The following is a 27,342-nucleotide window of genomic DNA, read 5'->3' on the forward strand; positions in this document are numbered from 1 at the left end:
CGACCCTATCTGCACTTTGGAAGCAGTTATGAGAACATAAGAAAGTTTACAAACGAGAGGAGGCCATTCGGCCCATTTTGCTCGTTTGGTTGTTAGTAACTTATTGATCCCAGAATCTCATCAAGCAGCTTCTTGAAGGATCCCAGGGTGTCAGCTTCAACAACATTACTGGGGAGTTGGTTCCATACCCTCAATTCTCTGTGTAAAAAAGTCTCTCCTATTTTCTGTTGCCCCTTTATCTAATTTCCATTTGTGACCTCTGGTCCTTGTTTCTTGTTTCCCCTGGGTCAACATTGTCTATACCTTTTAGGATTTTGAATGCTTGAATCAGACCACCACGTAGTCTTCTTTGTTCAAGACTGAATAGATTCAATTCTTTTAGCCCGTCTGCATACAACATGCCTTTCAAACCCGGGATAATTCTGGTTGCTGTTCTTTGTACTCTCTGAGGTGACCAGAACTGAACACAATATTCTAGGTGAGGTCTTACTAATGCATTGTAAAATTTTAACATTACTTCCCTTGATTTAAATTCAACACTTTTCACAATATGTCTGAGCATCTTGTTGGCCTTTTTTATAGCTTCCCCACATTGTCTAGATGAAGATATTTCTGAGTCAACTTAAACTATGTATTTTTCATAGATTCCTTCAATTTCAGTATCTCCCATATGGTATTTATAATGCACATTTTTATTGCCTGCATGCAGTACCTTACACTTTTCTCTATTAAATGTCATTTGCCATGTGTCTGCCCAGTTCTGAATGCTGTCTAGATCATTTTGAATTACTTTTGCTGCTGCAAGTGTTTGCCACTCCTCCTATTTTTGTGTCGTCTGCAAATCTAAATCATTAATGTAGATTAGGAATAGCAGAGGACCTAATACTGATCACTGTGGTACTCCACTGGTTACCTCACTCCATTTTGTGGTTGAACCTGGCAGTCAGGGGACCTGGCTGTACTTTGTCTTAAGAACACATTGTCACCCTCCTGCCATTTTGAGGCACTGCAAGTTGGACTTTGAGGGATATATATATATATATATATATATATATATACACATACACACACATGAAAAGGCAAATCAGAACCTAGGCTATGATAGAATTATACGCTTATTAAAGCAAAATTATTTCAGGATGAATCTCCTGGATTTTGAATGAAGTCAGTTCTCAACTCCTCTCTCAGGCAGGCTGAAAGAAATGGCGCTGATCCCTGTGCGACCGTTGTTGATAAATGGGGGCAGAGACAACCCCCGACACAGATGAGGCTCTTAAGGAGCAGCTTTGATACAAGTGCTCAGATAATTCGGGCAAGAAGAGATATCCCGATTAGGCAACGGTTACATTTCGTACTTGAAATGGAACAGAGCTTTCTTTAACCCACTACCAGATACTGTTTTAAATTTAGACACTGAAAATGTGTCTTCTCTGGAAATGCATCTGATGCAAGTGCAAAGAGCTACATTTTTTTTTTTTTTTTTTCATTAGCTAGGACTACTCTATTAAGAGAACTTGCAATTTGAATCTATTCGGTCTTGAACAAAGACGACTACGTGGTGATCTGATTCAAGCATTCAAAATTCTAAAAGGTACTGACAATGTCGACCCAGGGGACTTTTTCAACCTGAAAAAAGAAACAAGGACCAGGGGTCACAAAAGGAGATTAGATAAAGGGGCATTCAAAACAGAAAATAGGAGGCACTTTTTTTACACAGAGAATTGTGAGGGTATGGAACCAACTCCCCAGTAATGTTGTTGAAGCTGACACCCTGGGATCCTTCAAGAAGCTGCTTAATGAGATTCTGGGATCAATAAGCTACTAACAACCAAACGAGCAAGATGGGCAGAATGGCCTCCTCTCGTTTGTAAACTTTCTTAATTGCTTCATAAGAAGAAAGTGTTAAACATTTATTTATTTTATATATTTTTAAGAAGGTACAAGTCTGCTTTGGTATTTTAACTTTCGTATTTATTTCAAACTTTACATTCATTAATTCATGTTCAAAACACAGTATTAAAGTATATCACGATCATACTGTACAGGAGGACACTGAAATTAAAATCAAAGAGATCTTCATAATACAGTATTGTATCGGCTAAACATTTAGTAAAAAAAGGAAAACCTCAGGATTATTAAACTTTAATTTTTTAACACATTTAAACTTCTACAGCCTTAAATCAAAACCAAGGATAATGCGGTTTAAAAAAAACAAAAAACAAATGAGTTATTCGATTCTTCAAGGGTTGTCAGTCTGTAGACGTTACAAACTAAAAACAAACAAATCCTCTACTTTAACAAGCCAGAATTGTCAAGTAGATTATATATACAATGTGTATTTCTTTAAAAAACAGTGTGTCACTATATACCAGCTGTGGCGTTAGTATTTGATGGGATAAACGTTTGGTAATTGGAGTGCTCCTCTTTCTGTAATAGGAGACGGGGGGGGGGGGGGGGGGATTCTAGTTTTGTTTTTATGCAAATTTAAAATGAGTTTTTAATTTTGAAAGATTTTCAACATGAAAAACTCCCAGCCCTTTTTTTGTTTCACTAAAAGCATCATGTTATACCCAATGCAAGATAGATTCCAAAATGACGATAGGTAGATATACAGTGACACACGCTCTGTGCAAAGATTCCTTCAACTATTACAGATCATTTTAAATAAATGCAACAGCAGGCTAGGAAGAGCAGGAGGGGGCTGGCAGAGAGTTTGGAGGTTTGTCATCTTTTCTGAAAACTCCCTTAAAAAATACACATGGAGCAAGAGATTTGGAGAGAGATCTGAACTATTTCTTTCTGAAGGACAGGGATGAGAGAGAATGTTGTATTTTGGATTGCATAGGGTGACGTTAATCTTGTTTTATTTAGTGAAGATCGCTTTGTTTTGCTGCTGTTCGTATTGTTCGTCGTATTGTGTTTTAAGACCAGTTTCTTGCCATTCTGGTGTTTCTTCCTCTTATTCAATTAAAGAAAGACAGACACCAGAATATAATTATAGTTTGAATTGAAATAGTTTGTTTTGTTGTCATTGTTTTGTTACGTTTAGGCCATGTCTGGTTTGGGAGCTCAACAGTATTTTTAAATCATTTTAGAAACTGTCACCTTTTCATTTAGTCATTGTTATGCTATTTTCATAGTTTGCTTCTCTCACTTTAAAAGTCACGGTTTTGTTTGATGGCTAAGCAGATTATTCAAAAACATGTATGTTTTGTTTTGTTTTATTTCACCTTCTGTTTCTCTCTTGCCCACTAATTTACGAAGCTTGCCTAATTAAACAAATCCTTATCACCTAGTTTAAAAGACAGCTCTGTTGCTGTTCCTGTCATATTTCCGTTCCAATTAAATAGCCAAACCAAAATCCACTCTTGTTTTCACTGCATTGTTGTATCATTTTGGGTCCTGTTTTCATCTCCCTCTATTTAAAGACAGTCATATGTTGCTCTATAGCTCAACAGTCATTAAATAAAACAAAAAACAAGCTGTATTTTTTTCAGTCCGTTTGGTTCTCAGTGCCTTCGGTCTCTGGGCGGTGGGGTGCTCTGGCTACGGCTCCGTGTTCCCTTGTTGCTGCCCCCTCTCCCTCCACCCCGCTCCCCTCCCCCTCTCCTTTGTTCTCTCTTCTTTTCCAGCTCCCTCACTCGCACCCTCTCTGCCACCTCTTTCTCTCGCTCCTTCAGCCTCTCCCTCCTCTCCTCGTCCCTCCTCTTCTCCTCCTCTTCCTGCTCTTTGCGGCGCTTGATTCGCTCTTTCATCCTCTCTGCACGCTCCCCCTCTTTCAGCACCACCTGGGGAAAGAAAGAAAACGTTCGGTTATCATAACCCTGGTTCCCTGAAATAAATGTAACCATTATCTCATGGGTATTAATCCTTTGATACCATCTAAACTGAATAGATATTCCAAAGCTGCACATAGTGGCAGTGACGCAGTCACGTCCGCACCGGAGGGCATAAAAGACTGATGACACTCAAAACTTATATACGATAGCGGCATCTATTGGTGGAAAATCTTTAGCGTGCGCCAGACCCAGATGCCTGTCCTCCGTGGGGAGACCCGTCTTGCATTTGTCGCAAGAATGAAACTGCGGCATGTAATGTAACTGTAGTAGTGTGCCAAGCAAACGACCTTTAACTAATTGCTATAACAGTATAGCATATATTACTAGTACCCAAAGGAGACTGTTGAACAACGCATGCAGCAATGTTACTATGCAATTGGCTGTGCGACAACAGTGGTCAATGACTAACCAGAGCTGATTTGATCAATGATGGTACTTGTATCGGATGCTTAACACCTGCACTGTTTACTATAGTACAATGTACGGTACTGTGACTGGCTAGCTACAGAGATGACTTCAGGCCAGAGAGAAATACACGGACGCAGGCAGTAGTGATGAAACCGAGACGCAATGGCTGCACTCAGTGTGTTTAATAAACAAATAAATAAAATGTTGAAACAGAAAAACAGGACACGGCACTTTATGCCAAAATAAATAGACAAACAAAACTGACTAACACTTAAACGGTGGATGAACAGACAAACAAACACGGTGAGTTTAAACACTTATTATTATTATTGTTTATTTTACCTCCTCTCCACACCCGTTCTCCACTCACCGAACACACAACCCCGAGTGAGTAAAACGTGCGTCTATATATACTGTTGTGCCGGGATTCAATTATTAATTCATTATTCACTTGAATCCCAGCACGTGAATTAATTATGTGCAACCTCGTGCTCACATATTAAATACTTTAAATGCACGTGAAGTGCAATCCCTGTGCCTAAATACAATTATACATTTTAAACACTTGTGCTCATTACCCACATTATATCCTGTGTACAATACACCAACATTAACACACGCAACATACAACATAAAACACAAGAATACACACAGGGGCGGGGCACATTGTCACAGGTACACACAGAACGCGTCTATAGTGCACAAAGCACAGTACACACAGTACAGTGCGACAGTATGGTACAGTGCACAGAAATGGTGCATGGTATGCACAGTGTAGTACAGTATGGTGGGCAATGCACAGTATACACAGTACGGTACAAACGGTATAAGAACATAAGAAAGTTTACAAACGAGAGGAGGCCATTCAGCCCATCTTGCTCGTTTGGGGAGTTGGTTCCAGACCCTCACAATTCTCTGTGTAAGAAAGTGCCCCTTTATCTAATCTCCATTTATGACCCCTGGTCCTTGTTTCTTTTTTCAGGTCAAAGAAGTCCCCTGGGTTGACATTGTCTATACCTTTTAGGATTTTGAATGTTTGAATCAGATCGCCGTGTAGTCTTCTTTGTTCAAGACTGAATAGATTCAATTCTTTTAGCCTGTCTGCATACGACATGCCTTTTAAACCCGGGATAATTCTGGTTGCTCTTCTTTGCACTCTTTCTAGAGCAGCAATATCCTTTTTGTAACGAGGTGACCAGAACTGAACACAATATTCTAGGTGAGTTCTTACTAATGCATTGTAAAGTTTTAACATTACTTCCCTTGATTTAAATTCAACACTTCTCACAATATATCCAAGCATCTTGTTAGCCTTTTTTATAGCTTCCCCACATTGTCTTATTATATAGTTTCCATAAGTTTACACATAATAGAAGTCAGGCTTATTGGTCTGTAGTTACCTGGTTCGGTTTTGTCTCCCTTTCTGTGGATCGGTATTATGTTTACAGTTTTCCAGTCTGTTGGTACAACCCGTGTCAAGAGACTGTTGCATGATCTTGGTTAGCGGTTTGTAAATAACTTTTCATTTCTTTGAGTACTATTGGGAGGATCCCATCTGGCCCAGGGGATTTGTTTATTTTAAGAGCTCCTAGTCCCTTTAACACTTCTGTATGGTATAGTGCTAATGATATAGTATAATGTTCAATGTACGGTATATAGCGCACGGTACCCCTGGTACGGTACAGTGCAGAGCATGGTCCACTACCATTGCAGTAACCTTGTTCACTAAAAACGGTGGTAGATCAATGACCTACAGTTACCAAAGAAGCAATATGCAGGGATGCCCACCTGTATAGCTTAACACAACACCGCCTTAAGAGTGGACGAAGCCTGCTGTCAACACATGACAGCCTTCACAATAGTACCGCAAGCAGAGAACAGTGCGGCGATGAAACACTGCAAGCAACAGAACCGAAGCAGAGCTGAGACCAGCAACTGCTAGTGAATCGGTAGGGTAACCTCGTTTGTTGTACAAAGTACTGGAGGGAAAGAGGTCTGGGAACTAGTTACCACAGGAGAGATATAAAAGATGCCCAGCTATAACGTTTATTGGCTAACTAACAAATCGAAAACCAAGGAACCAAGGTCTACGCTAGAGCCTTAACACTAACTCTGCAAACAGAGGTATAAGGTTAAGACACAACATACACTAAAAGTATTATTTAACCATTTTATTCCATTGATTGGTGTTTAGGTATCAAACACTATTTGAATGCAGCATTAAGCACTAGTGTCATTATTTTGAAATATGTGCATGCATCAGCGTTTCATTGCATTTTGCCCATGTGATTACTTATGACATTATTAACCCTTAGCGGTCCATTTATTCAGCGCGTGTCAGGTCAAATTTATTTTCACACGTGCAGTTTATTTTAGACGCGCTGTTTAAAAGTATTTTTTTTCACAGTAAAACAGGTTTAAAAGGCACTGCATATCAACAGGACACTCAGTACTGCATCTCCAGCCCCGCCCCACCCCTTGTTCGCGGTATTTTTTACATACCTCTACATGGTCGTGCATACCGATAAATCATCTCCTGATCACTCGTTTTATCACCTGCTCAATAATGCGATCCAAGTCATTATTTTATTACTATAACATATAAAAAAGGCTATGCAAATGTCTGCGATATTCTTTGAGCGCTGGATGCAGAAGCAGCTATCTTGTTTGTTTATGTCCGTGTTATCTATGTGGTGTCTGTAGTCATGAGATAGGCCCCGCCCCCCCCCCCCCCCCCCCCCCCCCCCCTTTTTTTCTGCTTCTCTCGGCTTCTATCGGTCTCACTCGGCCATTGAATGGTTTTCTCGGCTTTTTCTACTAGAGACCTGTTTTTTTATGTATTTTTGATGATGTCGGACAGGGTCTGACATTGGACCGGAAAGGGAAAATTGCAATGTTGGATCAGGTCCGACATAGGACCGAAAATGGTTAACCCTTTCAGGACCAAGCATTTTTAGTGGGATGCTCCCCCAGGACCAGGTGTTTTTTGGCTGTAGCTGACTTCCTATAAATTCACAAAAAATCTTTTTTTTTTTTTTTTTTTTTACAGTAGAATCTTAGAAATGGTGTCCTTTTTTCAGAACGCTCTGGGGAACATTATAAAGTACTTCAGAAACCACACAAACTTTTTGCTTTTTTTTCCAAAAAAGTATTATGTATTCTGCTTATGCATGTATAACAACACGTTTTTATGCATGTATAAAAACGTGTTATTCTATGACCTGAGGGACCACATACTTCCTGAAAGTTTTGTTGACAAATATTGATGTTTGGGCAGATTACAAGACATTGTTTCACCTGAGTGATTGCAGTGAATAATATATCTTTATAAGCAATAATGGACACTACTTATTTTCTGAAAATAAATATAAATAAAAATAGTTATTCATTCCACTGTTAGTAATAAGGAAAAAAAAAAACATACCTGATACATTTAGTTCATGAAACAGTATATGCTTATATCCACTCATTTCTTGATATTTATAAATGTTGTAAAAACATATATTAAAAACAGAAGACAGAATAAATGTTTTAATATAATAAGTCAAATACATTAGATTTACAGCTTTTCTTTTTTTAGTTTTTTTTTTTTTTTTTTTACTAGCTCTAAACAAGTTCCTGTGACCTGCTTTTGTCTGCCGGGCTGCTGTAAACTGTCTCTGCCCTTTAGAAACTAAATGCCCCTCAGTGACGTCACACTATCAGGAAGTGAACATCAGTTCAGCCTGTACTGCAAAGTAGGATGGCCCAAAATGCTTTTTTATCACGATCGTGGTCCTAGAAGCTTACTTCAGTATGACCTTGTTAACACAATACCGGTCGATAACCCTTTGCTGAAGGCGCCCATTATAATTTCAGATGAATTAGTCCGATGACGTAATTGCACACAGTGCTGTGACAAGTTGTGACAGACAGCGAATCATATAATAAAAATAAAACGAATCAATAAAAATAAAACTTCTGATATCTGTGCCCAGTGTGAAAGAGCAGTATGTGGTAGATGCACACAAGCTGATAAGTGTTACATCTGTGTGGATTGTGCTAATATGGGGGCTACTTCGAAGTACGTTTCCCTGAATGTGCATTCCCGTTACACAATGGGAACATTTTTTTTTTGTTATTTTTATTTATTTTTTATAATTCTCTATTTTACAATTGTGTATGTAAGCCTACATATAACCAGTTTACAGCTGGTTACACAGTATTTTCTTTTGAAATGTTTATTTTATTACAGTTTTTCATTTTTTGAAGTCGTGCTATGCAATAGGTTAATATGAAAAAAAGCCATGTTATTTTTGTTATTACTTTGTTTTTACAATTTTGTATGTACATATAGCAGTTTACACCTGTTTACACAATATCTTCTATAGTTTTCATTTTTTTACGTCATGCATTATATGCGCTAATTTCGAAAATAAAGCCTTTTAATGTTTATTTTTCATTTAAATACAAAGTTTCTGCTATGCAAATATTAGATATTTGTATCTGATAGTTTGTGTTTCATTTTCATATCTAAGCTGTTTAAAATGTACCCGTCAAAATGACTACTGCTGGCGGTTCTAGGTAGTAGCATAAACCTGGCGGTTCTAGTGTTAAGGCAAGAAACTATTTTAATTGGTTTGATACTACCGTTCTAGGACCTTACATAAAATGGGCAAATGGGAAATTGGCTTATAGTTAGTTAGCACTTTGGGGTCTAAGTTGATTTTTTAAGTAATGGATTCACCACAGCTAACTTAAAATATTTGGAACAATACCAGAAGAGAGGGAACCATTTACAATAGTTAGAATAAAACTGTTGATTTTAGTTAGTACTTATCTAACAGCAGAAAGATATGTCGGCTGAAAATATATAGGATTAATCCATACAAAAAACAAACAGATAATCTTTGACTTGTGCAATGTGTCCGGCTGCAGCCTGCAGTTTGATACAGGAGCGTGATGAGATTTCAGGCTGGTTTCACACTGGTTTTGCTTGTACCTGCTTGTCTGTTAGAGGGAGCCAGTAGATGCAGGGCGCCGCTTTGGTTTTGCAGAAGAGGTCGTCCAGGAGTTTAGCTGGAGGCTCCTCCGGGGCTTTTTCTAAAATAAAGAAAAAAAAGTTAGGTTATTATCATAACCCTGGTTCCCTGAAATAGAAATGTAACCAATAGAAATGTAACATTCTACAACAAGGACTATCTATATAGGTGGGACGGACTGCACTTAAACAAAGGGAACCAATCTACTTGGAGAAAGGATCCTTGAGGAGGTCCAGAAGCATTTAAACTAGAAAGGAAGGGGGGAGAAAACAAAAAAACAAAACGGAGACCACATCAAAACAAGGGCAACAACTCAGGTAAGACATTAAATGTCGCAGAAGTCTCAGAAACAAAATGTTAGAACTTGAAGCTACTGCACTAACAAGTAACTACGATGTGATAGGTGTTACAGAAACTTGGTTGTCTGAGAGTGATGGAGACGAATATAATATTAGTGGGTACACACTATATAGGAAAGACAGGCAGGTCAGAAGAGGCGGAGAGGTAACGCTATACAAAAGAAAGTCTTGAAGCCCAGGTGTTAAATCTGGACAAAGAAAACAATGGCGATTCAATATGGGTCAGAATAATGGACAAAAATTCAAAGGGCATAATAATAGGAGCATGCTATAGACCGCCAAATTCAGGCACTCAGCAAAATAATCTGTTATACAATGACATTCGAAATGCGTGTAGAAAAGGAGAAGCCATACTAATGGGGGATTTCAGCTTCCCCCGTATAAAATGGAAGAACCCGATGGGGGGCACGACGGACGAAATTGAAATGGTGGAAATGACAAATGACTGCTTCCTAACGCAATCTGTCAAGGCACCGACTAGAGGGGAGGCATGCCTTGATTTAGTCTTTTCAAATAATGAACACAATAAATAAAAGAGAGGTCAGAGAGCCATTGGCAAACTCAGACCACAACATGGTCTCATTTGAAGTGTTTTTTAAAACTCCCAAAGTAATGACTAAAGCTAAGGTTTACAATTTTAGAAAAGCAAACTCTGAAGGTATGAAACAGAGACTAACAGAAGTAGATTGAAGTAAAATAGAGAAAACATCCACAGAAAAAGGATGGCTGTTTTTTAAAAATGTAGTACTAGAGGCGCAAAACAATTACATCCCAAAGGTAGACAAATCTAAATCTAAAACAAAATGGCCAAAATGGTTTAATAGATCAATTAAAAATTAAAAATTCAGCGAAAAAAGGCACTTTACAGAGCATTTAAAAAGGGACCAAAAACAAAGTACACAGAAAGAGAACTGCAAACACAAGTCAAAAAGGAAGTTAAAAAAGCCAAGAGAGAGATAGAAATCAATATTGCTAAAGGGGCTAAAACCAATTCCAAAATGATTTTCCAATATTATAACAGCAAGAGAACATTCAAGAGGAGGTTAAATGTCTAAGAGACACAAACGGCAAAATCATAGACAAAGAAAAAAAAATAGCAAATATATTAAATGATTACTTTTCACAGGTTTTTACAAAGGAGGACACGGACAACATGCCCCACATGTTGACCTGTTCCTATCCAATTTTAAATAACTTTAGCATAACAGAGGTAGAAGTGTTAAAGGGACTAGGAGCTCTTAAAACAAACAAATCCCCAGGGCCCGATGAGATCCTCCCAACAGTACTCAAAGAAATGAAAGAAGTTATTTGCAAACCGCTAATCAAGATCATGCAACAGTCTCTTGACTCTTGACTGAACCAGGTAACTACAGACCAATAAGCCTGACTTCTATTATATTATATGGAAACTTATGGAAACTATAATAAGAGCCAAAATGGAAAATTACCTATATGGTAACAATATCCTGGGAGACAGTCAGCATGGTTTTAGGAAAGGGAGATCGTGTAACTAACCTGCTTGATTTTTTTGAGGATGCAACATCCACAATGGATAATTGCAAAGCATACAACATAGTTTATTTAGATTTCCAGAAAGCTTTTGACAAAGTCCCGCATAAAAGATTAATTCTCAAACTGAACGCAGTAGGGATTCAAGGAAATGCATGCACATGGATTAGGGAGTGGTTAACATGTAGAAAACAGAAAGTACTGATTAGAGAAGAAACCTCAAAATGGAGCGAGGTAACCAGTGCTGTACCACAGGGATCAGTATTAGGTCCTCTGCTATTCCTAATCTACATTAATGATTTAGATTCTGGTATAGTAAGCAAACTTGTTAAATTTGCAGACGACACAAAAATAGGAGGAGTGGCAAACACTGTTGCAGCAGCAAAGGTCATTCAAAATGATCTAGACAGCATTCAGAACTGGGCAGACACATGGCAAATTACATTTAATAGAGAAAAGTGTAAGGTACTGCATGCAGGCAATAAAAATGTGCATTATAAATATCATGTGGGAGATACTGAAATTGAAGAAGGGAACTATGAAAAAGACCTAGGAGTTTATGTTGACTCATTAATGTCTTCATCTAGACAATGTGGGGAAGCTATAAAGAAGGCCAACAAGATGCTCGGATATATTGTGAGAAGTGTTGAATTTAAATCAAGGGAAGTAATGTTAAAACTTTACAATGCATTAGTAAGACCTGACCTAGACTACTGTGTTCAGTTCTGGTCACCTCGTTACAAAAATGATATTGCTGCTCTAGAAAGAGTGCAAAGAAGAGCAACCAGAATTATCCCGGGTTTAAAAGGCATGTCGTATGCAGGCTAAAAGAATTGAATCTATTCAGTCTTGAACAAAGACGACTACGCGCCGATTTGGTTCAAACATTCAAAATCCTAAAAGGTATAGACAATGTCGACCCAGGGGACTTTTTTGACCTGAAAAAAGAAACAAGGACCAAGGGTCACAAATGGAGATTAGATAAAGTGGCATTCAGAACAGAAGAAAGGAGGCACTATTTTACACAGAGAATTGTGAGGGTCTGGAACCAACTCCCCAGTAATGTTGTTGAAGTCGACACCCTGGGATCCTTCAAGAAGCTGCTTGATGAGATTCTGGGATCAATAAGCTACTAACAACCAAACGAGCAAGATGGGCTGAATGGCCTCCTCTCGTTTGTAAACTTTCTTATGTGCCAGCCCCAGCCCCACCCCTCGTTCGCTGTAATTCACATACCTTTACATAGTCGTGCATACCGATAAATCATCTCCTGATCACTCGTTTTATCACCAAACTCCTCAATAATGCGATCCAAGTCTTACTATGTCTTACTAATGCATTGTAAAGTTTTAACATTACTTCCCTTGATTCTTCTCTCAATTAACAGCTCTGCCGACAGTGATACATTAACTGGTAAGGGGCTGACAGAGTCTACCTCCTCAGAGGGGAACTCTGGGCCGCCAACCTCATCAGAGGTGGCGATGGGCAGCATATCCTCATGGTGCCAGTCTGTACTTAAAGCCCTGTATTGTTCCAAGGGAACAGGGGGGGCAGCAGCAGCTCGGCAAACACTAGCTCGGCAAACACTGTGTCCTAGAATGGTGACTCTTTCTCTCTTGCACTATGGCAGCTTTTAAAACTAGGCTGAAGACATTTTTAGAGTCTATCATATACATGTGTGGGACATATTCCCTGAATATGATAATACATGAACATGTTAATGAAACTGTGTGTCTTGAGAAACAGGGCAAACTGCAGTGTCTTGAAAAGAGGGCCTGTTTCTTGCAGACATACTGAACTATGTGACCTACTGAACGAGGTGACCGGGACTAGGTGGCATCTGAACTGGATTAGGCTGAAAGGACAGTTGAATTATGTACAGATAATTTACATGTGCAACAATTTTGACGCAAGGAAGACAAACTAGTGATGTCCCAGTGGAAAAGGACATTAAAATATCAACAGACTGGGAGTTTAAAGAGGCAAGATACACAAATGACCTCATTAAAGTAGCTCAGCAGAGGGAAAAGACTATAAACCCAAGATGACACTCTGCCTGAAACGGATCCAAGACGAGGAAGCAAGCTGCAAGCGAGTCAACGACCACAAGCAACGAGACCGAGGCCCGGCTGGAGGACTGCTGTAAAACTTAAGACTTATCAGACAAACCAGTCTAGGTCTACTGTATACCTAAAACCACAGTATCCAAAAGAAACTGTGCCCTGCTACCTGCGTAGCTAAGATTCAGCGAAGAGGACAGAGTGGGCGGGCGCTGTTGTGGATCCTATACCGAGGACTGAACACTTTGTTGCAGCTGTTTGTTCATTCTATCGAGAACTGAAAGCTTTGTTGCCGAGCTTGATCCAACGTGGGAATGAAGACATTATTGCTGAAAGGAGAGCTTTTGTACTGGACACTTCAACAGATTGAGTTTCCAAACTAGCGGACCAAAAGTCTAAGCTTCAAGGAACCGCTGACTATAATTCCAGTTGCATTTTCCTTTCATGGAACTAAATTAAATAATTGTAACACATTCACATATAATTGAACTGTTAATTATTTAGTTTGCACACTTTGTGTGTGAATTAACTTTTAGTGAAACTTGATGAAGTAACTGTATGTGTGTTCATAGTAAATCCTCGATCTAGGTAACACAATTAAATATTATTAATAAGACAACCATTAAATATCAATTATTGAATTGTTCCTACACATGACTACTATTGCGTTTTTACTGTATTTTTTATCATACTTATGTATTTTATTGTATTTACTGAATTTGTTGGACTGCTTCTAATGCTTACTGCTCTGTATATTTTCTTGTTTTGCCCATGTGAGGCGCTCTGTGGCAGATTGTTGCAAACAGTGCTATATTAAATAAAGATTTGATTGATTACCCTCAACTGGGAGACTGGACTTGCATATGTGACAGGAATAAACCCAGACATAATGCAAGCAGCAACACAGTGTGCTTTAAAGTACTGTGTAAGTACTGTATAACTGCTGCATCAGTCTGCTCAAGCAGCAGAACGGTATGGAACAGGGGTGGAACCAGGCAGTACCGGGATGGTGCTGGGTTGGCTCAGTACTGGTACGGTGCCCAAGCACCGGTATGGTACACTCAGTAAGGTACCGGTGCTGTAACCTCATTCCCTCTTCGGTACAGGTACTGCAAGAAGCAGTATATAGGGATGCCCACCTATATAGCTTCTGGCAAACCCACAGTCCAAACGCATACAAGACTGAGGGAAGCCAGCTGTTGGAGCCCTAACAGCCTTCATAATGATGCTGCAAGCAGTCACCAAGACAGCAACGAGATACTGTTGCAAAGACCGCAAGCAATCTCAGCCAAAGCACGTATCTCAATCAACGCAGAGCTGCTGAGCCAACCAGCTGTGCTCGTGTTTATGCAAAAAAAGCTAAGCAGCATGTAAGAAGGAGAGCACAAGCACAGCTTTGTTATATCTACTAAGGTTTTGGGGTCTTTCGGAGGTAAACACCCATACGGTAATGGTTAGATTTCGTACTTGATAGGGAACTTTAATCACAATTGGCAAAGGGCTATCGCTTAGAATAAAAAATTCAATGTTAAACATTGACTAAGTCTTTCTCAAATGTCTTCAATTCAATGACATTGAGAAAAGCTTCTATTCTAAATGTTTGTTTATTAATTTATAAAAGTTTATTTTAACTGAAGACATTGAAATGACTATTTGAACTTCTAGTCGAAACTGTCATTGAATTTATTAGGCCTTGCAGTATTTCTTGATGTGGCACTATTGAGTTTGTCAGTATGGATGACTTCTCTCTCTACCTTTCCTGTCTGTCGCCTTCTCTTTGGACTTGGCTCTTTCCTTGCGCCTCCTGTCCCTGGATCGAGACCTGGACCTGCGGCCGACTCCCCCTGGCCCCTCGGGTCCTGCGTGTGGCCCCCTAGAGCCTCCATGGTGCTTGCTGTTGTAATCCCGCACCTTGTCCCTGTCCCACTCTCTCTCGGCCCTGGTCCTTTCCCGCCTCTCCATCTCCCGCTCCCTCTCTGCCCACTGGTCCCTCACGGCCCTGTCTGAGGGATGAGTCTGTGGGGGCCCGGAGGAGGGGGGAACAGTGTGGGAGGAGCGATGGAGAGAGATGTCCGACTGTCTGGGGCCCTCTGCTGGCCGGAGGTCTGCTAGCAGGCCTTTGTGGAAGTTGAGCTGTAAAAAAGGGAGAGTTTAATAAATATAAATTACACAAGGGACCTCGCCTTCGGCTCAGGACGCATAACTTCAGTCGCGGTCAATTACCACATGGTACAGCCTTCAATCAACGGGCACAATCAATCAATCACGTTGTCGGATGTCTGCTGCTCTTTGTGAACATGCCGTATATTTTAAAGCGGCTTGAAATAAATAAAAAAAAGCCTTATTAAAACGTATGTAGAAATCAGAAGAGAGGACATATGTACGACCATCTCCACTACATTAGTAACATTCTGTGTTGGGCATCTTAGCACTACAGCTTAAACCTGCTTTCCATCATCTAAACCAGGAATATCCAATATAGAGACATACTAAAATGAACAGAGAATTCAAAGACAAATGTTTCGAAACAAAACATTTGTCACTGAATTTTAGTTTATTAGTATTTCATAATTTGGCTGTATTGCGTGTGTAACAATTATGGATGACAAACCTAGACTGTTACACACGCTCGTGTTGGTCTGTTTACCTCATCTTGCTCCGAAAACTCCACCGAAAGGAATTTGGGGTTAGACTGCGGCCACTTGACCCCATGCAGCGCGTTCCTCGTGGCCACGGCCTCTTCCGTCATGGAATACTGGGGGGACACGCAACAAGTCAAAGAAACCATTCACCACCCCCTCCCTCTCCTCCTGTTTCTTTGCATGTTTCAATAGAGATCTCAAAGACAATGCAATGGAGGAAACATTGCTGTTGTTGCTTCCTGGTACCTGGTCATCACTTCATGTTGTATTTAACATTCACGCAAATGGTCAAGCTCTAGGGATGGAAATAAGACTCCTATTGCACAGAAGTTTCACCCATTCAAGGTTTTAGTATGTGTTTGATTAGTCAGTATGTATAGGTAACAGGCTCAGGTGTGTCTTATTAATTAGTTAAAACAGGAATTGATTTAACTGCTATGCAATGGGAGTATACCCTTGTGTATCCACACACACAAGGGATGGAAATAATCACAATGCTACAATGGGGGTCTTACTTCCATCCCTGAGCTCATTGATCAACCTACATACAACCCACCCTACAGGGATGACCAATTACGTAATGCAAGGGAGAAATCGTCAAGTTATTACCATAACCCTGGTTCCCATGAAATAGAAATGTAACCATTACCTATGGGCGTTTACTTCCTAAAGACCCTGAACCAGGATTGGTACAGAGTGAAACCGTTGTCCTGGCTTCTGCAAAAACAGGCTTTCGTAATTGAGAATGTCTGCATCTCACACCTGCTTTGGGAGGGGGGTGATTACAAGCAAGAAAGCTGCTTTAAGCGATAATTTCAGCTCCACGTTAAGCCTCCAGCGTGCACTGGTGTGCCAAGGCAATCAATCGCCAGAGGGGCCCCGCCTCCTGTTATGGAGAACCAAACTAAACAGTAGGTCGACTCCTGGGAGGCAAAGAGATCCATCTCTGCTCTCCCAAATGAGGCTCACCACCTTGGGGTGAAGCCTCCACTGAGGCACTGGGAACTACCTTTGGAGAGGAAGTCACCCACCCAGGTTCTCGTACACCCAGAGCAAAAAGCTTGTAGGCCACGCAATGGAGACTGGAAGACCTGAGGCCACCCTGGTGGTTTATATAAGCCACCACAATTGTGTTGTCCGTTCGGACAAGCACATGTCTCCCTAGAACCTCCTGCAAAAATTCTGCAAAACCAGGTAAACTGCCTGCAGCGCCAAAATATTGATGTGGCAACCCTGCCAAGGGGGGGTTCCACACCCCCATGTGCCTCCTTGCCATTCCACACAGCGACCCAGCCCAGGCTGGATGCGTCCGTGGTTACAACCTCCCTTCTGGTGACACTGCACAGCTCTACACTAGGTGTAGATGGGCAGGCTGTTTGCACCAACAGAGTGCCTTTAGACAGTGACGAGACAACACTGTCAATATGCGGTCGCAGTTCAACGCAGGCTGGAAAACTCTGCTGTTGAACCAGTCTTGGAGAGAGTGCAGGCACAGGAGATCCAAAGGAAGGGTCTGGGAAGCTGCTACCATCAAGCCCAGAAGCTTCTGGAACTTCACTACTGTAAGAGCTCTGTTAAGCTGAAAGAGCTCTAAAAACAGGCAGCTATTATCTGCACTCTGCCGTCCAACACAGTGGAGAGCATGGACCTGGAGTCCAAGCACACTCCGAGTAGGAAGCCATCTGAGAAGGCGTGAGCTGGCTCTTCGCATGATTCACCGCAAGACCAAACCGTTGAAGGTGGACAGCGACCAGTTCTGTGTGAGCATCTGCCTGAGCTGGAGACAAATGAGCCAGTTGTCCAAATAACCGAGTACTCTGATACCTCAAATGTGGCCAGTATAGCTTCCATGCACTTCGAAAAGGCACAGGGAGCTAGCGAGAGGCCAAACAGCAAGACCCGGAAGAAGTATGCTGTTCCCTGAAAGACAAACCCCAAGTACTTCCTGTGCGCTGGTTTTATAGGGATGTGGAAATAGGCGAACCAGTTGCCTGGCTGGATTGACTGCAATAACCGTTGCATCATCAACATTTTGAACCTCCTTTGGCTCAGATACAGGTTGACCCGCCTGAGGTCGAGGATTGGCCTGAGGTCACTATCCCGCTTGGGTACTAGGAAGTACTTGGAGTAGAACCCTTCCTCCAACTGGAGGGGGTGAATAGCTCGCTTTTGCAGCAGAGCTGCTACCTCTTGAAAGAGGGGGAGCGTGCCTGAACTGTAGAGGGTAGCCGGTTTGAATGGTAGTAAGCACACAGATGTCCATGGCGCACTGACACCAATACTCCAGATGGCTTTCTGAGAAAGGGCCCTGGGCCAAACCTCTAGGATGCTGCTCACCTTGTGGCTTGGCCTGAGGCTTTTGCCTCTGCGACTAACAGCCAGTTTTGAATACCACCTCTGGTGGCTGTGCTGGTCCCTGAGGCTGCTGGGGCCTGGGGAGCTGGTTTGCGCACTGGGGGTGGTCGCTTTTTTGGAAGCAAGCGCACCAGCTCCTTAGTGGATTTCCGTGCGTGGTGACAGTGCTGCAGCATCTCCCCTACTGTGGGACCAAAAGTCTGCACCGGTGTAATAGGGGCATCCAACAGAGGTACTTTGTCCCCATCTGGGAAAGCCAAAGCTGCCTGCGTGCGGGTACCAGCGCAGTCAGGTTTCTACCCACCGCCTGCCCATTCAGTTTAGACAGACTGACTTATTTATCAGGCTCAACTCATCCAGTTGTTGTGGTGATGGCCTGTAGTTGCCAGAGGGACCTCAGCAAATGTGACTGGCAAGTTTCCAGAATGCTGATAAAGTTGCCCAGCCATGCAGCAAATGCACTTGCTGAATAGGCACACTTAACCCTTTGCGGTCCATTTATTCAGCACGTGTTAGGCGTGTCAGGTCCAATTTATTTTCAAACACGCAGTTTATTTTAGATGCGCTGTTTAAAAGTATTTTTTTCCCCCCCCACAGTAAAACAGGTTTAAAAGGCACTGCATATCAACAGGACACTCAGTACTGCATCTCCAGCACCGCTCCACCCCTCGTTCTCTATATTTTTCAAATATATTTTTCGGAAGCAGCTATCTTGTTTGTTTATGTCCGTGTTATCTATGTGGTGTCGGGTCTATCAGTATTCATGACATAGCCCCCCTTTTTTTTTTTTCAAGCTTCTCTCGGCTCCTATCGATCGCTCCCACTCAGCCATTGAAAGGTTTTCTCGGCTTTTTCCGGAGAAAAAACGACTAGAGACCTGTTTTTTGCGTCTTTTTGATAATGTTGGACCGGAAAGGGAAAATTGCGATGTCGGACCGCAAAGGGTTAAAGATCACCTCCAGAGACCCAACACTGCTTTTGTTGGGGCAGAGAGCGTCCTTGGACAGGAACGCTTAATTAGGGGCCAGGGCCAGGCCCAGCTTCTCCGCATCGTGCACCCTATATAGGATGTCCATTAACCAGGAAACAGCAGCAGCTGTAGCCAGGTGACCCCAGGACAACCAGATCCCAAAGAGAAAATCCAGGTGCACTGGGGGTTGATGACAACGATGACACGGGGAGAGGTGGCAGGCTTGTCAGATTGACTGCCTTGCTTCACCTTCTGTAGACAAGGGCACCTGCAAGACTGCAGTGGCCCTCTTGACAGAGACAGCTTAACCACAGAGGATGTGCTGTCTGACTCCACGTCCTCAGATGGGAATGCCAGCTCCTGTTCGCGCACCTCCTCAGAGGCGGCAATGGAGAGAGCGTGTCATCCTGCTGCCAATCTGCGCTCATATCCCCCTCGGACCCCAAAGGGACAGGCGGTGCCGAATGTTCACGCAGCAACTCTGCAAGGACAGTTCCTTGGTGGGAAACTGCTGCTCAGGAGTTCACCGATCGCTTCAACCTGTGCCTCTTCTTCCTCGGAGAAGGAAAAGCGGAAGACCGTGTCGTCTGCTCTCCCTTGGCAGAGCACTCTGTAGAACTGCAGGAGAGACGTTTCTCCAGCGCATGCTTGGAGAAATGCGCACATAACTTGCAGAAACTGCGGTTCACCAGTGCCTCCTTTACTGTGCTCTGCCCCAGGCAGAAAGAGCATACGCCGTGCTTGTCCTCCACAGGCAGACTGGCCTTGCATGTCTCACAGGGATAAAACCCAGGTATTATGCAAATAGCAGGCAACGTACAGCAAGACTGTACAGCAGCTGCCTCGACCTGCTTAGTACCAGACTGGGGATATAAACACCCGTCAGTAGCGGTTCGGTGTGTCTGGTACCGGTTCAGTGCTTGTAGCACCGGGTCAGTCCCGGTACGGTGGGTCAGTGACAGTGTACAGGGATGCCCACCTGTGTACGCTTCTAGCAAAGCCATTCAGACAGTACTCACACAAAACTGAGGGAAGCCTGCTTGTTAGAATGAACTAACAGCTTATTGGAACTGGGACAGTACCAGGTCGGTTCAGTAACTGTAGAACCAGGTTGGTATGGTAGTGGTGTACCAGGTTAGGAATGGAGCGGTGACTGTACCAGTACAGGTCCACTAACAGCCCTCCTAATGGCGATGCGAAAGCTGTCACTAAAACTGCATCAAGATGCTGTGGGAAGGATTCCTGAAGCAGCCTCTTGGTCCTGCACAGCGCTGCCGAGCCCAGCAGCTGCTCTCACTACACGTGTACCGCAGTACGCAATGCAGACAACCCTGCGCATAGTCTCTGTGAAAATGATAAATGAGAAAATAACTCATACCATACAGTAATACACTTAAATATACAAACCGTCTCTTAATATTGGCCGAAGCCAAAACAAGAATAAAATAACTCCAGCCGGAGCTATTGCAGCCTGGGGAGAGAACAAAAAGTCATCTGACTTACGTTGCTTGATCCCTGGGAAGAGGCGACACAAGCGGGCAAAAGGCCACAGTGGGATGTAACAAACAGGCTGTAGTGCACAAATACATGTAAATAGTAAAACAAATACAGAAATTATTTATAATAGCACATATAATTTGTGAAAAACACAATAAATATGAACATTTATAAACAGGAAAAAAAAGTAGCAAGTACTTATCTGAATAGGCTCTCCTGTCAGGTCAGTTCTTGAATGGAAAAATGACAAAATGGATTTCTGTGCGTGCAGTCCTTTTATAACCTCAGGGACGGGCATGACTGCCATAGAGGCTCGGCTGAGCAGCTTGGATATTTATTGAGGTTTCGGGTCTTTAGGAGGTAAATACCCATTCGTTAATGGTTACATTTAGTTTTTGAAAGGGAACTAGCCAAAACATTGTCTACTTGACTTGGTTTCTTATACTTAGAATTTTGATTTGAGCGTTTTTCCCCTCTTACCGTGACATAACAGTGAGATTTTATCTTGTCGATCCAGAATCCTTCATCCACCAGGGTACCGGTTCTGTTCAGTAGCTCTTTCAGCTGGCCCAGTGTGAATGGTCTGACCTGCAATACACCAGAGACAGGGGGATTAGATTAGACAAACCAGGAATGAGCGAGTTTGGATACACTTATTACCTAGAATCTGATATTTCCAAAAACTTCTGCCAAGTAATGTAAATACCAAGTTTCATTACAATTGGATAGGCTGTTCAAGATATATGCAATGTCAGACCTGGTATGGAAAAGATGTTGCCGTCTCCTCAAGTTGACAGCAAGCTCAATATTGTGTTTAGGGATTTAGGTTAAAAAATGAACGCAGTTTTATTCCCATTTAAAAAAAAAAAAAAAAAAGTCCACTAGATGCCACTTAACTTTGCAACGGTGTCATACCCACCATAACGTTTCTTCTTTGTGTTCGTTGCATGCTGTTAACATGCAGTCCAAATTAAAAAAAAAAAAATTTGCAAGCGCCGTTTTCTCATCATTAAATTTTACATTCTCGTCTCCTTAGAAATCAGTGCATGTCTTAAAAGGCACTCGATTGGCTATTGCTAGGTAGTACTTTGCTTCTCTTAACCAACAGGATATCCCAGCCATCCAAATTGATAAACATAGCCCGGTGATTGACACCTCCGAGGCAGAGCAGCATTTTTATCCAGAAAAAAAATTCTGTGCCTTGAAACTAGATGAGTGCTCTGCGTGAGATTTTATGAAGTGAGCGTAAGAGAGTGAGATGAGGTCCTGATGCGCATGTCTCACAAGCCAAGCGTGAGACTTGAGGTGTCTGTGAATGTGCCAGCCTCTGTAGAGCCCAACTCACATGAGAATACACTTAGGTGACAAGGCGGTGAGCCAATCTGGGACAATAGTACTGTACGTTCTTTGCAGTGAAAAAACCTCAGCCTCAGGAAATGCAATGTTCTACAGTGCCGACATCAACATATGAGCGTGAAGCAATTAATAAGTCAAATTTGTATTTTACACATTTTATTTTGGACTAATTTTGTTCAGAATGATTGCCTTTTTTTCAATGACTTTTAAGGACCTCTCAGCAAATCGTTGATTTTCCAGGTTTTCCAGTATTTAAATTTCATTAAGTGAAATTCAAGCACTTTTCAGGACTTGTAAGGACGCGTGCAAACCCTGTAAATATTATTTTGTTTATTTAGCAGACGCCTTTATCCAAGGCGACTTACAGAGACTGGGGTGTGTGAGTAAAGATGCCACAGATAGTGAGCAGAGTGAGCAAAAGAAGGTTGACAGCAAGAGACATTAAATTATTATGTTTAACAAAAGTTCCGAAGTAGGACCACGTCGCAGCATTGCAGATGTCCTGTATTGGGACAGATTTTATTACCCAGGTAGTAGTTATTCCCCTCACAGAGTGGGCTTTGATAGATCCCGGGGCTGATTTGTTATCTAATTTGTAGCAGAATGAAATGCATGAAGTAATCCAGTTTGAAATAATTTGTTTAGAAACTGGTTTGCCCTGGTTTTATGAATTGAAAGGAGATAAACAGTTGCCCTGATGGTCTAATCTCACGGGTCCTGTGAATGTAAAAATGAAGAGCTCTTCAGACATCAATCAGATGAAGTCTGGCCTCTTTAGATTTGTGAGGTTTTGGGTGAAAAACCAGAAATGTTATTTATTACCTGTTGTAAATTAAACTGTTACCATCTTTGGTAAAACTGAGGGTTAGGTCTGCAAACAATCCTATCCTTAACCCTTAGCGGTCCATTTATTCAGCGCGTCAGGTCCGATTTATTTTCACACGCGCAGTTTATTTTAGACGCGCTGTTTAAATTTTTTTTTTCACAATAAAACAGGTTTAAAAGACACTGCATATCAACAGGACACTCAGTACTGCATCTCCAGCACCACCCCACCCGTCGTTCTCTATATTCTTCAATTAACTCTTAATAGTACATACCGATAAATCATCTCTTGATCACTCGTTTTATCACCAAACTCCTCAATAATGCGATCCAAGTCGTTATTTTATTACTATAACATCTAAAAAAAGCTTTGCAAATGTCTGTGATATTCTTTGAGCGCTGGATGCGGAAGCAGCTATCTTGTTTGTTTATGTCCATGTTATCTATGTAATGCCGGGTCTATCGGTATTCATGAGATACGCCCTTTTTTTTCGGCTTCTCTCAGCTCCTATCGGTCTCACTCAGCCATTGAATAGTTTTCTCTGCTTTTTCCGGAGAAAAAACGACTAGAGACCTGTTTTTTGCGTCTTTTTGATGTCGGACAGGGTCCGACATTGGACCAGAAAGGGAAAATTGCGATGTCGGACCAGGTCCGACACAGGACCGCAAAGGGTTAAAGGATTGAAAGTATAGTGCATCAATGACCAGGGCTTGAAGTTTCCCTACTCTTCTTGCCGATGTTACCGCAACTAGAAAGGCTGTTTTCCATTAAGAAACCATTGTTCACATGTGGCCATGGGTTCAAATGGTGGTCCCATCAGTTTCCTAAGTATTAGACTGAGGTTCCATTGAGGAACAATGTGTTTCTTTGGGGTCTCCGATGGTTAATACACCTAATAAACCTAGATGTCAAGGGATGAGAACCCACTGGATGGCCTTACGAGTCAGTTAAAATGTAGGAAATTGCAGCAATATGAACTTTGATGGAGGAAAGATAGAGGTCTTTATGAAACAGGTGGCTGAGGTAAGATACAAACTGTGACAGACTGCTGTATGGTGTAATGAATTTAAAAAACGTGGGGGCTCCCGAGTGGTGCATCCGATAAAGGCGCTCCGCATGGAGTGCAGGATGCGCTCTATAGCCTGGACGTCGCCGGTTCGAGTCCAGGCTATTCCACAGCCGACCATGGGACAGGAGCTCCCAGGGGGCGGCGCACAATTGGCAGAGTCGCCCGGGGGGAGGGAGGTTTAGGTCGGCCAGGGTGTCCTCAGCTCACCGCGCACCAGCGACCCCTGTAGTCTGACCGGGCGCCTGCGGGCTTGCCTGTAAGCTGCCCGAGAGCTGCGTTGTCCTCCGACGCTGTAGCTCTTGGGTGGCTGCATGGGGAGTCCGCTGTGTGGGAAAAAAAAAAAAAAAAAAAAAAAACGGTCGGCTGACGACACATGCTTCGGAGGACAGCGTGTGTTCCTCTTCACCCTCCCAAGTTAGCGCAGGGGTGGTAGCAGTGAGCTGAGCTTAAAATAACTGGCCATTCTAAATTGGGAGAAAATAATAAAAATAATTGGCAATGACTAAATCTATAAAAAAAAGAAAAGAAAAAATTGTGGATTAACTCTCTCCATTTGCCTGTATAAGCCTGGAAAGTGGAAGGTTTCTTGGATGCAAGAAGTTTGTTTGCTGCTACAGCCCGTTCTTTTAACTGTTGCCGTTCAACCTCCAGGCAGTCAGTTCAAGTACTGACACATTCACATGAAGCATCGTTGTGTTGGGACAGTAGATCGCTGCTCACCAGTAAGTGCTGGGCCCCTGCCTCTGTCATTTGCAGGATTTCTGAGAACTAAAACCCTGGGCCAGTAAGGTGCTATCAAGATAAGGCTGGCTTTGTCTCTTTTTACTGTTTTGAGTATTGCTGGGATTAGTGGCAGAGGTGGGTATGTGTACATTAAGTCTTTTGCCCATGAAATGGACAGACCGTCTGTTGCCATGGCTGCTTTCTAGTAAAATCGGTAACAAGAAAGTGGCTTTTGGAGTGTTCTGTTGTCGCAAACAGGTCTACTTGCGGATAGCCCAGTGTATTAAATACCCAGTCTATTACCCTTGGGAAGATCTGCCACTCATGGGCGGTCATGTCTCTGCTGAGTGAATCTGCGATACTGTTTTCAGCTCCAGGTAGATAAGTTGCCTGGATTATGATGTCTTGTGTTCTGCACCAATTCCAGATGTTCATAGAAAGGAGGCAAAGCTCCCAGGACCTTGTACCCCCGATGTTTGATTTATTTTACCGCTGTGGTGGTGTTGCTAAATATTTTTTATCTCTGTTGCTCTAAAACTGGGCTGTGTTTCAGTGCTAAAAAGACTGCCAGAAGCTCCAGGTGATTTATGTGGAGGTGTCTTTGTATTGGTGTCCAGGTGCCCTGAAGCTGAGCCTCTGCCAAGTGTGCTCCCCACCCTTTTAGGGAGGCATCTGTGTGAAGATGAAGTGTAGGGGGATTTGGAGATAGCGGCAGCCCCATACTCATGTAGGGAGACCAGACGTCCCAATAAAACCGGGATCGTCCCGACATTAGGGGCTTTGTCCCACATCCCGATCGAGGTACTGTCAGGATGCCATTTGTCCCGATTTTTAGAATAAACGTTGAAAACCCAGGCGTAAAATGTGAAATGTCTCGTTAGGAAATTTCGTCTATGTGGCTGCTGTACTGTCTCACGGTGCAACAGCATACTCCACTGGTTTAGGGCGTATTGTTTGAGAGTTGTTTGCATTGCATTTATGAGGCTATCCAATCACGTTAACCTGCAGTCATATGATGCGGTATGCGTCATGTGTCAGGTGCGTGTGCCTGTGCGTCCGGTTTTACTGGCGAAGTGTCATGATGGCTGGTGTTGTTGACGAGCCTGTCACTAAAAAGCAAAAAACAAGTATCGAATGCAGTGAGGGAAAGAAAATGGATTCAATTCTATGCCCATGGTCAAGTCAACCAATTATAATTAGGATTAGAATGAGGATTTCACAGACATTTTGCGGACCAGAATATTTCAGAGCACTATAAAAGCCTAAAAATAGTGGTACTTACTTCCTTACTAAAACAGAGTGCTGTCATTTGTTAAAAGGCAAGCATGTAACATCTCCCAACAGTTGCTGCCGGCACTATCGGTCTGGTGTGGATCTGCCCATACATTGAGATTGCACATCTGAATTGAATCTGGTTGGATGTGTAAGGCAAAGCTTTGCCAAGTTATACAGATGTGGATATCAATTAGAAACAGTCCCAAAACTTGGTTACAAAGGTATCTGGCATTCTTTAATAAAGTCCTTATATGCAGCACGTTCGTTGTCATGTTATTTGTCCCATCCAGGAATTTATTTCATCAGTATCGAGTCAAAACAAAGAAAACATGCCTATTCAGGTCTATAATTCTAACCGCGTTTAAAAATTAAGCAGCAGGTTGTTTGAACCGAGGTAGCTGTGCTTGATTGTACCTGTAGTGCTGATTTGACTTGGGTACAACCAACACAGGAATACTTTTGTCTGCGCGGACTTTCCAGTTTGTTTTTTGAAAGCTGTTGTTTGTTTTACATTCTGTTCAGCAGCCTCTGTAGTAGCCTTTTGTTTAATGTGTGATTCTGAAGTTATAGCGATCGATCATGTTTTCTTTAAGTCACACTACAAGTTATGCAAAACAATTACCTCCATCTGCATGTACAGTTTCTTTGGGAAATGTCTTGACACGATCCTCAGCCGAAATATACTTTGCTTGTTTTGCTTTGTCGTCCATTTTTGGTATTTTACATCTAATGCTGAAAACTAGATTTTAGAAACCAATGCAGCACTGGCTTTGTCCCACTTGCTAAGTACAGTACAGCAGGTCAAAGAAAAGACAGTACAGATGCACCGATAGGCTGATTAAAACAGTTGCCATCTGAACAGTAAACAAGAAAGTTAACCGCTGGTTACCCTATACTCGCCCGGGGTGAAAGTCGCCACCAACTGCTTTCTGTTGCAGCTCCCAGGGTGACCCTGATGTGAAGGCAATCTGAAAGAGAGGGTTTCCATGAAGAAAGGAGATCTTTGAATATGCTTCATGTGTAACCTTGTATCCAATCCAATCATCTAAGGTTAGCTCTGGTATCACCTTTGTGAACATCCCCAAAGGGAGCACCCAGAACTGGTACTGACAGCCGTGAATGGAGAAGTGGAGATCTCCTGTAGCTGTTGTGTATGGGGATATGGAAGTAGGCATCCTTTAAATCTATGGACACCAACTAGTGCCCTGGTTGGACCATTTTGATAATGGTGTTAATGATACCATCTTGAATCTTTGACATGATTTATCTGCTGAGACCTCCGAGATCTAGAATTGGTCTGAATTTCCTGTTTTTCTTGTGAATTACTAAGTACTGAGTAATGGCCCTGCTCTTGAGAAGATGAGGGGAACTGTTCTATGGCACAGGAATGGAGCATGGATTTGACTTCTTGTTGCAAGACGTCTGCTTGTGGT

At 42.2% G+C, this 27,342-nt stretch overlaps 1 protein-coding gene across 4 annotated transcripts in view; it reads right to left on the bottom strand.

Annotated features, from left to right (window-relative positions):
- Positions 1-1,949: 1,949 nt before the first annotated feature.
- The window catches only part of LOC117398134 (apoptotic chromatin condensation inducer in the nucleus), a 170,857-nt gene continuing 145,464 nt past the window's right edge, over positions 1,950-27,342 (bottom strand). For 3 of the 4 annotated variants that reach the window (XM_059016843.1, XM_034912979.2, XM_059016844.1), the window contains 5 exons: positions 21,141-21,248; positions 15,844-15,951; positions 14,951-15,329; positions 9,229-9,329; positions 1,950-3,788 (listed from right to left, as the gene is read on the bottom strand). In XM_059016843.1, coding sequence (XP_058872826.1) covers positions 3,510-3,788; positions 9,229-9,329; positions 14,951-15,329; positions 15,844-15,951; positions 21,141-21,248 — 975 coding nt within the window. In that variant the 3' untranslated portion in view covers positions 1,950-3,509. Of the gene's footprint in view, positions 3,789-9,228; positions 9,330-14,950; positions 15,330-15,843; positions 15,952-21,140; positions 21,249-26,798; positions 26,878-27,342 lie in introns of those variants that run through there. The other variant, XM_059016845.1, reaches the window with a different exon arrangement.

Source organism: Acipenser ruthenus, chromosome 54 (assembly GCF_902713425.1).
Source record: "Acipenser ruthenus chromosome 54, fAciRut3.2 maternal haplotype, whole genome shotgun sequence".
In the NCBI taxonomy this organism is placed as follows: domain Eukaryota; kingdom Metazoa; phylum Chordata; class Actinopteri; order Acipenseriformes; family Acipenseridae; genus Acipenser; species Acipenser ruthenus.